The 12,336-nt window shown below is 45.6% G+C and overlaps 1 protein-coding gene across 1 annotated transcript in view; it reads right to left on the bottom strand.

Annotated features, from left to right (window-relative positions):
• The window catches only part of LY86 (lymphocyte antigen 86), a 32,881-nt gene extending 20,910 nt beyond the window's left edge, over positions 1–11,971 (bottom strand). The window contains exon 1 of the mRNA XM_048508137.1: positions 11,827–11,971. Coding sequence (XP_048364094.1) covers positions 11,827–11,965 — 139 coding nt within the window. The 5' untranslated portion in view covers positions 11,966–11,971. The remainder of the gene's footprint in view (positions 1–11,826) is intronic.
• Positions 11,972–12,336: the final 365 nt, after the last annotated feature.

Below are 12,336 nucleotides of genomic sequence, written 5' to 3' on the forward strand. Positions count from 1 at the left end.
TTCACTGGTGCCCAATAAAAAAATGGTCACTTTATTCAAATATTGAGGAACAAGCTGGGTTGAGACTCATTTTAAAGAAGATGTTCAAATTATGGGCTGAGTGGGTGAAAGTGATGAGCTTAAAGAGCAAATTGAATGACAGGCAGAACTTTCCAAATAGATTCTACCCAAAAGGTGTGAGGAAAAGTTGACAGGCCTGATATTCTGATGATCTCTGGGGGAGACAGAACCCACAATTTTGGAACCATTGGTTAAAACATTATGCACTAGGTATACTTGTCTCCTCTTTCTCAATTCTTACTTAACAGAAGTTCAGGGACGATACTTTTAGAAAACTATCAGAAAGTTTTCTACATGTACCAGGTCCAGTTCACCATTCCTCCACATAAAGTCTGCTGGGTGACCTTGGGCCAGTCACGGTTCTCTCAAAACTCTCTCAGCCCCACCTACCTTACATGGTGACTGTTGTGAGGAGAAGAAAGAAATGTGATTGTAAGCTGCTTTGAGACTCCTTTAAGGTATAGAAAAACGGGGTGTAAAAACCAGCTCTTCTTCTTTAACTTATTGTTGTGAAAACAGAATTTAGATTAATATTATGAGTTTCTGGCACTGATTTGGCCCAAGTTCATCCAGTTCCAGAATTAGGGGGAGCCTTCTTTTCTCTGCAGAGTATTTCAACAACTTTGGCCTTTCTTTATTACGCTTTCAACAATAGAACAACAGTGAAGGATTTTAGCTTCTTTTTTGTTTACACTAAAATAGAGCAGCAACTGGAAATGAACATACACACAAAACATTGATGCACTTAAATAGTACTTTCTACCTTCGTTGCCCTTATTAAGACTTTCTAATTAATCCACTCAACAGCTGTCTTGAACACATGATTACAAAATCTTTCTAATTTCATGGGCCCTTTCCCCACTCACCTCTGTCTGAGGGCTGCTGTGCGCAATTCCCGGCACGCGCAATTCCTGGCACGCGCCCCGGCTTCCCCACGACCCCGCGCTCTGCACGGGGTCATCAAAAGGCGCCATTTCAAAAGGCGCCAGGAATTATGTGCGCCGAGGGGGTGCGAGAGAGGCAGCGTTGGGGCTGCTGCGTTCTCGCTGCCCCTGAAGTGAGGAGTGCAGCTGTACCCTGTGCTACTTGAGGAGAGTAGCGTGGGGCTTAAGGTTAGTGGGAAAAGGGCCACAGTCCCCCCCCCCCCATCATTGTAATATGTCTTTAAATAGTGCTTCAAACCAGGGTTTTACACACTTCTGAAAGCGGAGGCACTTTTTAATTCTGAATGTAAATTGGAGGCATTTTTCATCTTTGCACCTCCAGTTGTTTACTTTTAATGATTTCAATACACAAATGCAACAAATCGGCGTTGTAACCGTTTCCCCTTTTTATTCCAGCCCAGCAGCACCAATGTGAAGGATGCGGTTGATGTTGGGGACAAAACCTGTCATAGAAAGAGTGAATAATCGATAAAGGCAGAGTCTGTCTGGCAAATAGGATTCTGATGTTCTCCTTCCTTTACACAGAAATAGTATTGAACTATTTCATAAGGCAGAGGCAAAACAACACTAGCACTCCTCAGACTTGGAGCCATTTTATCCTAATTCTGACTGTTGTGTTGTGTTTTGTTTTTAGATAGGGTCCAAAAAGCTGGTTCTTTTAAAAAACTTAAAAAGCTGTGGTGGTGTGGGTGGGAGCTTGATGGAAACTAGTGGGCTTGCCAACCACCAGGTAGTACCTGAAGACAGAGGCGTATTGGGGGGAAATGGTGCCCGAGGACAACACCTTCTCCAGGTGCTCCCCGGCCTCCATGTAGGCTGGTTCCTGCCCTGGGGATGGCAGGATCTGGACTGCATGGAGGCTGGGAGGCAGGACATTGTGGTGGGTGGCCCAGTAGCGGCCTGCTGCCATGGCACCCATCTGAGCCTCCCCCGCCCCCGAGGGATGGGGGAGGGAAGGAGGCAGCTTGGATGGGTGCTGTGGCAGCAGGCTGGCTCTTTCTTTAGGTGCCTCCCCTGCGCCAATCCAGCTCTTCTGAGCCAGGTCAGCATGGAGGAGGAGGAGGAGGGTGGGGGTGATTTTGCATCCCCCAACGTTGCACCCGGGATCATTTGACCCCCCTGTCTCTGTGGGCGGTACACCTATGCCTGAAGATTTCCTACTACTGCAGTTTATCTTCAGACATCTAAGAGTAGTTCCCCCAGAGAAAACGGCTGCTTTAGAGTTGGGACTCTATGGCATTGTACACGGCTGAGGTCCTGTGGAAGTCCTGTTGCCGCTTCACAGCGTTAGCAGCTACAGAGAAACGACATAAGCTAGTCCCTGTGTAGAAGGCAGCCTAGTAATCCTTCCCACATGGATGCTTACAATTCTTTGTTGGACCCGGTATTTGAAAACTGGCACTATGAGGATAGGAAGCAAAAGACCTACCAGCTTTTTCAGAGATGATATTCAAAGAAGGAAGGAGTGGACTGAGGTGATGCCGTTTTCTGCAGTTTGACATCATGTGACTGTTTCACAGGAGCCACCTATATTCTTAGTTCTGTGCACTGAGTGTCTGTTGTTATAAACGATTAAATGGGCCTCTGTAGGAGAGCCAGCATGCTGTAGTATTTGAAGTGTCAGCCTAGGAGCTGGGAAACCCAAGTTCAAATTTCCACTTGTGCTATGGAAACTTGGTGGGTGACCTTGGCCCAGTCAAGCGGACTCAGCCTCGACCCTGGCTAGTATTTGAATGAGGTATCTCCAAGGATTGTCAGGGGCATGACTGGCAATGACAAGCAGGCAATGACAAACCACCTCTGAATAGGGTGATGATCTGGTAAACCACTCAAAACCCTTTCGGGTTTTTTTTTGGGGGGGGGGTTAATTTACTGGAAAAAAACAGACTATTTGGCAGAGGCTGAGGAGTGGGTGGGAGGTAGGTGAATGCTGTGCTTGGTTGGGCCCAGTGCAGTGTTCAGTAAGTTGCAGTTCACATGGACTTCAGAAGCCATAGTGGGGAGAACTGAAAATTTCCAGGTTTTTGAATCCTGAAAAAATTCAGTAAAAAGCCAAATAAAGCTGATGGGTTTTACTGAAAATGCCCAGGTTTTTAAAACCCGAACCTGAAATTCACCAATATTTATTCCTACCTCTGAACACCTCTTGCCTTGAAAACTGTACACGGGTTACCATAAGTCAACTGTGACTTGTTGGCTAATCAAGCAAGCAAGCAAGCAAGCAAGCAAGCAAGCAAGCAAGCAAGCAAGCAAGCAAGCAAGCAAGCAAGCAAGCAAGCAAACAAACAAACACTAGTGTAAGGGATGTATACCAAAGGAACACATATCCCTTTCTTTAAAAAAAGGTGTGTGGTAGAGGGACGGGGGGGGGGGGGGCTGTAAAGGTGACAATGTGACCTTTGCCAATATTGTGATAGTTACATTATGTGGTGCAATAAAGTAGCCACATCAACTCTTATTAGTATGTATGGCTTCTCCTGCAAAGGAGTCTTGAAGATTCCCAGAAGCGTGCCTTGAGGGCCTTTCTTGTTGAAATCTAAAAGGATGCCTTCATCTTATTTCAAGCTGTTAAACTTGAGCCAAACAAGTGGATGTGGAAGAATCTGACCTTGTGTCTGAGGGAAGGAAATCTGTGTACTGCAGCTCTTGGTTGTCTGAAGAATGGGACCACGCTGGGACTGACACATGTCACCCTGCAAGTCAGGTTTCTAAGTACTTTTAAAAGTCTGCCTTGTATTGACATGCTCTGATTTGTGACTTGCATGATCTGTAAAACCATCTGGTGTCTAATCTGTCTTTATTGCTGACTTTCCTGAAGCCTGCACTGGGGAGCCATTTTAGTACCTTGAAGCTTATAGGTATTTTTCTTCTTGCTGCCACGGTGTTGATTTCTGGAAATAGCATCGGTTATGCTTCATTTTAAATGACAGAGTTTAATCTAAGCCCACAACCTCTGGGAAAGACAAATTTGACATGTACCAGCTTCTGGGGTTGGTGTCTCCTCCCCCAAGTTGTGTCAAATGGTGGATGAACCTGATTTAGTCCCTCACAGAACTGGCAACAGAGAAAAGGGGTGGGATTGAGTAGCACTGTGTTTCCACGAAGCAGAAAAATAATCCGTTTCCCCTTTCCAGGTGGGAACGTGTTAGAGGGGAAAGGTCATCATCCTTATTTTGATACAAGGCTAGCAAATTAGAAGAAGAATTGAATTTACAGCCCCCCTTTCTCTCCTGTAAAGAGACTCAAAGGGGCTTACAAACTCCTTTCCCTTCCCCCCTCACAACAAACACCCTGTGAGGTAGGTGGGGCTGAGAGAGCTCAGAAGAACTGTGACTAGCCCAAGGTCACCCAGCTGGCGTGTGTTGGAGTGCACAGGCTAATCTGAATTCCCCACATAAGCCTCTGCAGCTCAGATGGCAGAGCGGGGAATCAAACCTGGTTTTTCCAGATTAGAGTACTCCTGCTCTTAACCACTACACCACTGCTGTTCCTAGACAGTGTTTCGACAGTGTTTTAATCTTTTTATTCCAATGCTGCATACTTAAACTCATTTGAGAAGCTATCTTTGAGAGGAAAGGTGGTATGGTGAACCACGTGTTGGCTGTGGACTAGAAGAGATTCAAAACCCCTCTCATATGACACACTATATGATTATCAAAAGTGTATAATGCAACTTCAATATTCTCTTTTTTCCTCAGGAAAAGAGGTTTTGGGAGGGACTCATTCTCAGTAAAGAAAGCAGAAGTGAAAGATATAAGTGCTTATTTTCTGTTCAAATTGCGCCCATCTCCCCAGCTGCTTTTCCTTCGACAGGGTTCCCTATATAGGTAAATCAATAGATGGAAACTTGCAGGGAGAAAAGCTAAATAAAAAGAGAGGATAAGTAGGTGTCTGATTTGGAAAGGGTAAAGCACCGATTCTCTATCCTCTCCTTTCTTGGTCCTGAAAGTTGCTACTTCATTTGTTTTACCTGTGTCTTTCCCTCCCCCCCCCCACCCCGTCCCCCATTGCCACTAGCTTAAAAAACCTGTAATAAACTCCTGATCAACAACTAATATTCCTGAAGGGCCATTTTGTTTTGTGATGGGTTTTGGAGTTGATCCTGTAATTGACAAAAAACGAAGTAGGGTTACCAGCCTGGGGTTAGGAAGTACCTGGAGGTATTGGGGTTGGAGGCTGTTATTTGAGGAAGGGAGTGACCACAGCACAGTATAATGAGATAGAGTCCCTCCTGCAAAGCAGTTGTTTCCTTCAGTGGAACTGATCTTGGTCATTTGGAAGTCAGTTGTCACAGTAGGCAGCCCCCCCCCCCCAATCACAGTGGCACAGTGGCAGATTTGTCCCAGAAGCATCCAAGTTGCTGCCTTTAAAAATGAAAATTCAGGGACTGCATCCTTTGAAACTCATGTTGGTGGATTGCAGTCTGCCATAATAATACAGAAATGTTCTTGTTGGCGCTGGCAGCTGAAGCTTTGCCATGGCTTCAAATGTAATCACATGACAGCTTCTTTATGGATCAGTGGAGCCCATACTTAGAAGTGTAATTACTGTGCCTGGAGTAAGCAATTACCCTTTCCTCTGTCAGTATCTCATTCTCAAACAAGGCCGGTCCCGCAGGCTCTACAGTTGGATCTCCATTTTGGGTTCTGTTGCTCCCATTCAAGGATTTAGACCATACACCCTCCCGGCTGCTAAACTAAATCAATGGCGATGGTTACTTGCTGGTCTGTCTATTCTCATCTCTGTAGACTGAGTTGCAGCTAAGCTCACTGACTGCGGTTCTATTGCTCAAGCTGTTATGCTATCTATTGATAATGTCACTTTCATCACTGTGAATGTTTATATGCCATCTGGCTTGGACAACGTGTCCTTGCTTGTACATTGGGCTCGCCTTTCAGTCTACGTTGCAGAGATGGAACAAAACTGCCCCCATATAGAAATAATACTGGCTGGTGATTTTAACGCAAGAATGGGGAATGATACTAAATTCCTCTTCAACAATGAAGGGACTAATCGAGATCTGATAAACGTTTACCCTGCACTAGCGCAGTTCAAAGGATCATATTGCAAATTTTGCAGCTGTTAATCTGGCAAAATTCAACAGAGTTTGGATAAATGGGACTAACTCAGTTTCCTGATTCTGATGAGTTCACTTTTGTATCATCTAGGGCAGTGGTGGTGAACCTTTGGCACTCCAGATGTTATGGACTACAATTCCCATCAGCCCCTGCCAGCATGGCCAATTGGGGCTGATGGGAATTGTAGCCCATAACATCTGGAGTGCCAAAGGTTTGCCACCACGGATCTAGGGGATGCAGCGTAATTGACTATTGCTGACATTGGTGCTCACAAAGTCCTGGGTGAATGGCCTGGATATGTTTTGAAGACCAATGTGGACATAGCCTTAGACATGCTAGGGAAAAAAAGATAGTTGCCTAATTGCCAGTAGCAAGTAGGGCTCACCTCCAAGTGACTTAAGTACATGGATTGTTGTTTTTTGAAGTTGCTGAACAACAGAGTGTTCTTTCTGTCCCCATTTAACTTTTCTCCTTTCGAGTTGTGCAAATATTTGAAACTTCTGAAAATGGTAATAGCACAAGTAAGTCCTGTAGGTTAATACACCAAAACCTGCTGTTGTAAACACCATGCACACTAATTCTCATGTAATGAGTAACACAGAACAAAGATTTGTTGACTGAAATAAACCCTATAAACTTCAACAGGGATGGCTAGCTTCTTATAATGTATACAGCCAGTGATGTAAGCATTATAGATTTCAAGTACGTATACTTAGGGTTGCAACTGTTGCAGTTTTTTTGTGTACACAAGATTTTTTAAAATAACGAATTAGCTAACATATCGACGGAAGAACAAAAACCATAAGTTTGTTAGGAGTTACTTGTGAGTCCATAGAGATCTTCTTTATTGTTTCCTGTCTGCTTAGCCTATGCAAGATTGTTGCTGATAAAGGATATGTTTACGAAGTGGCAGATATAGATATGGATAGGTATGATGTCAATAAAGGGTATGTTGTTATTTATAGATATGTTTATAGATATGGATATAGATATAGTGGCTGAGTTGGGGCAGAGGAAACCCAGCTCAAACATTGGAGAACGTGAACTTCCATTAATGATGTTTTCCTTTTTAAAAACATTATAAACTTAGCCTGCTGTTCAGTAACCGTGAGATTGCTTTGCAGGCAGAGGTGTGGCCCTTCCTGCTTGGAATATCCTAGTTCGCACAATAATACGTAAGACAATATATAATGTGGGTAAGAAAACTGGCCATAGCCAAAGAATTTATTAACAGAAAGCCCAAGAATGCAAATTGGTGCAGCATGGGTGGGGATCGAAGCATCTGGGCAGCCTGAGTGCTGTTCCTCAGAGTGTACCGGTTCCTCTAGCCAGCCTGCTGGAGGAATATATAACCAAGCCCAGCTCAAACATTGGAGAACGCGAACTTCCATTAATGATGTTTTCATTTTTAAAAACATCATAAACTTAGCCTGCTGTTCAGTAACAGTGAGATTGCTTTATTTTGGGTAGGGGAAGGGATTGATACTTTTAAAATCAGTATGGTGTCCACCAGTATTTATTCTTCCTCACTGATATATTCACTAGGGCCCCTTCTGCACATGCAAAATAATGCGTTTTCAAACCACTTTCACAACTGTTTGCAAGTGATCCTCTGAAGATGCCAGCCACAGATGCAGGCGAAATGTCAGGAGAGAATACTGCTAGAACATGGCCATACAGCCTGGAAACCACACAGCACCCATGTTTGCAAGTGGATTTTGCCATTCCGCACAGCTTCAAAGAGCATTGAAAGCAGTTTGAAAGTGCATTATTCTGGATGTGCGGAATGAGCCTAGTGTTCTTCTTATCGTACCAGAGAGACGATTTCAGTTTCCTGATTAAGAGAACCAGCCTTTTTTGAGCTGGAACCATAGCTCAGTGTCACAGCATGTTTTGCAAGGGGAAGGTCCCAGGTTCGATTCCTGATGCTTCCAATTAAAAGATCGCAATCCTTGGACATAAGGACCCTACCTGAAAGGGGGGGGGGGGGCGTGAGTGCCAGTGTGCTACTGAGTTTTACATGGGGCAGCGGTTTGACTCAGCATAAATTAGCTTCATATGCATTTTTCCTCCTGAAAAGCAAGCCTGCTGCATCGCTCTAATTATATTTTTCTAATACAGAGATCCAATTACAACATCTGAAAGCTGACTTTGTCTCCTAGGAACTGGTCGGGCAAAGGAATATTTATTTACTCCTCGCGCCCCTTGCTGGTTTTATTTTAATGGATGTGCAAAGCTGTGCCTAAGCTTCGGGCGAAAGTCCTACAGGGGCAGCCTTTGTGTGTGCGGATGAATTGGAAAAACAAACGCCTGGGTTTTCGTTTGCCATTAATCACTTTTCACGTCACGTGCCGGGCATGAATGAGATGTCTCATGAAGCTAATTCCCTTTGTGCCCGTTGCAAAGCGCATCCGTGCGACGGCTGAGGCACAAGGCCAGCAAAAGCCGCGGAACTGAAAAGGAAACACTGCCGGGCGGATTTGTTTCCATTCATTTCAGAGCTGCGTGTTCCTTTTCTTTCTGAGCAGGCTGGAAGAACAAACAAGCCCGGAGTCCCTGGGAAACGCTGCCACTGTGTGCATCCACTGCTTGGCTGAGCATGGCGACAGTTTTTGACGACATGATTCCTTCAGAGAACCACATTAAGCCTCTTGTCAGGTTGAGTGAGGGGAGGGGATACAAAATTTGGCCAGAAACCTTGCTGGGAAGTGGGGCCAGCCTGTTTTCTCTCTGCCTTGTTTAATCTATAGGACACTAAGAGGATTTCCTTGTCTTTTCAAAAGAAGAAACGTATTTTTTTTAAGTGTCTGTTAGAAAAATCTTATCACTCAGCGGTGTGGTATTTTTGGTAACTGATGATGCATTGGCATTAGTCCCATTCATTCTCTCTCTCTCTCTCTCTCTCTCTCTCTCCCCCCACCCCACCCCACTGGTTTAGATTATTTTGACTTTTAAAAAATGATCAGGTTAACGTGGAGGTTTACATTCTCACAGGCTCATTCCGCACCTGCAGAATAATGCACTTTCAAACTGCTTTCAGTGCTCTTTGAAGCTGTGCGGAATGGCAAAATCCACTTGCAAACAGTTGTGAAAGTGGTTTGAAAACGCATTTATTTTGCGTGTGTGGAAGGGGCCACAGTTTACTATTGATAACCATTACAACTATCCTGTCTGTAGAACACTTCAGCATGAGAAATGTTTTATTCACCATCTGATTTTATACCCCTCCCCCAACAGCCTGTGACTCAAGTTACACTGAAATACAGCTGATCAGGTCAGGCACAGATATCCTAAGATACGCGCAGACATATCTGCCCAGGAGTTGTTTCAACTGAAAGGAGTCAGTTTATTCACACAGTGATTTGGGTATCCAGATCAGATCCTTGTTCGTTTATCAAGTTTGTTCACTGCCCTTTCCTGCATTCTTGCTTCATAACAGTGAATCAAAACAAACCAGAAAGTCAAGAACACTGAAATAAAACATCTCAAGGCATACCAATAAAAGCAAGCCTGGGCATAAAAGTACATAAAACAGAGCAGTATAAAATGATAATGATAAAACTTAGACTAGAAGTTTGCAATAAGGCAGCTAAAAAGATGGAACCCTTTAGTTAATGTCCTGTCATAAAGAGAAAAAAATTGGCATTGCTCCAGAAGGATATGTCCCTGCACGGCCTCTCCGCTCGGTGGAGGCCAATTTATTAGTGGTCCCTGGCCCCTCAATGATGCGGCTGGCCTCCACGCGGGCCAGGGCCTTTACGGCCCTGGCCCCAGCCTGGTGGAACACTCTACCTCCGGCTGTTCGGGCCCTGCGGGACCTTGGCGAGTTCCGCAGGGCCTGCAAAACGGAGTTGTTCCACCGGGCCTTTGGAGGGACCAGCCGCTGATATGGTGCCCCCCCAGTTGGCCTTTTCATCTAGGCCACCACCTAATATGACTTGCCGCTCTCCTCCCCCCTTCTTTCCTGGGGAGAATTTTAAAGTGGGGTTGGTCGGACGCCTCTACTATTATTATCATTATGTTTGTATCGCTGTTTTAAAGATTTTAGTAATTCATTTTATTTATGCTTGTGCTGTACACCGCCCAGAGCCCCTTGGGGATGGGGCGGTATAAAAGCCGAAACAATAAATAAATAAATAAATAAATAAATAAATAAATAAATAAATAAATAAATAAATAAATAAATAAATAAATAAATAATAAAAGGTGCCAGGTGGGCATCATGGGGAAAGGTACTCCAAAGACAAAGGTGAGGGGCCACCAGAGGTGGAGCCAGGGGAAACTGTGCCCAAGGCACGTGCATGCCCTGTGCCCCTGCCGTGGCGGCACCCACCCGCACCTCACCCCAGAACGTCCCCACCCTGCCCCCTCCATGGCCTGGCCACGCCTCTGCTGCTTCTCCGTCCGGAGCGGGGGAATCCCAGAGTGGATTCCGGGGGGAGCAGAGCACGGGCGTGGCTGTTTCCAGGGCAACGGGGCGCAGCCACCTTCCCTGACGCTACTCCACTGGGGGTCACCACTGGACAGAAGGCTTTGGAAGAGGATTTCAACTGGCAGGCTAGACACAGAAGAAAATGAAGTCCCTTTTAGCACAAGATATCCATGTATAAGGAGCCCGTGGCGCAGAGTGGTAAGCTGCAGGATTGCAGTCAAACCTCTGCTCACAACCTGAGTTTGATCTTGGCAGAAGTGTATTTCAGGTAGCTGTCTCAAGGTTGACTCAGGCTTCCATCCTTCCCAGGTCTGCAAAATGCGTTCTCAGCTTACCGGAGGTAAAGTGTGGACAACTGGGGAAGGCAATGGCAAACAGCCCGTAGACATAGTACATGTCGTGGTATGATGTCACCTCATGGGTCAGTAATGACCTGGTGCTTGCAAAGAGAACTTCCTTTACTTTTATATGTGTATATAACTAGGTGCAAATAAATCCCTATACTGTGAGGACTGACCAGAGGTGGGATCCAGCAGGTTCTCACAGGTTCCCGAGAGTAGGTTACTAATTATTTGTGTGTGCCGAGAGGGGGTTACTAATTGGTGATTTTGCCCCGTGATTTTTGCCTTAGTTACGCCCCTCCTCTCAGCAGTAGCGCGCAGAACTTGAAGCAGTCTAGCAGGAGGTGCACCGGCGTGCGTGGCAGCCTGCACCTGCGTGCATTTGTTTCCCGCCCAAGGACTGGTGCAGTGGCTGCATCCTTGCCACAGCCCCGCCCAGGATTGCCCCACCCCCATAATGCCCGGCCACGCCCCCGTCGTGCCTGGCCCATCCCCATTGGCGCTACGCCACAGTTTGAATCCCACCACCATGGGAACCTGTTACTAGAATTTTTTGATCCCACCACTGGGACTGACTCTCTTAAAATTTGTGTCTCTCTCTACTAGAGATGCCAGCCTCCAGGTGGGACATGGGGATCCCACAGAATTACAGCTAATCTCCAGTATTCTGATTATTTGCCCTGAAGAAAATGGCTCCTTTGGTGGTTGGGGTCTATGGCATTGTATCCCACTGAGGTCCCTCCCCCCTCTCCCCCCAGTCTTCATCCCCAAATCTCCAGGAATATCCCAACCTGAATCTTGAATCCTAGCACCCCCCCCCACACACACACACACACTGGTGGCTGGGGGAGGGGGACTGGGGAACCCTTCTCCAAACCCAGCAAGCTCTTTGTTGCATTCAAAATGCCTATTCCCTGCTAATATGCAATTGTCTCAACGAAGAAAAAGAAACAGAATTTTAAAGATCTCACCGCAGCTCGTGTAATATACTTCCAAATGGTTACTCTTGCAAACTGTGTGTGTAGGCCAACCAGTGCTGGTGTAAAACAGCAAAGAGATGAGAGAAGCCACCTTGAATGTCATCATGCTGTGTGAGACTGCCTGTGTCATCGTCCCTCTTCGTAATCAGGGTTTGAAGACTCAGTTTGCTTACTTCCTTCTTATAGTGAGCATGAAAACCGCAACTTCCTGCGCATGTGTTAAAACCAATTCAGGTCCGTGCCTTGAAAGGGGAGAACAGAAGGAGCAAGAAGTTAGCCACTGTAGTGGCACTTCTCTGTTAGGATTACTGCTTTCTGTTTCATAGTAGTTTATGTTAATACTGAAGGTTCTAAGAGTGCTTCATTGGTTGTTTCCACATGGAAGCATGAAAAACATGGGAATGTACAGGAACATTGTCCGAATATAGGGAGGCCTGCTTCCCAGTGCTGAATTAACCTAGTGGCAAAAGTGGCATAAGTATTTTTGAGGGCCCCACACTA

Source organism: Sphaerodactylus townsendi, linkage group LG09 (assembly GCF_021028975.2).
Source record: "Sphaerodactylus townsendi isolate TG3544 linkage group LG09, MPM_Stown_v2.3, whole genome shotgun sequence".
In the NCBI taxonomy this organism is placed as follows: Eukaryota; Metazoa; Chordata; class Lepidosauria; order Squamata; family Sphaerodactylidae; genus Sphaerodactylus; species Sphaerodactylus townsendi.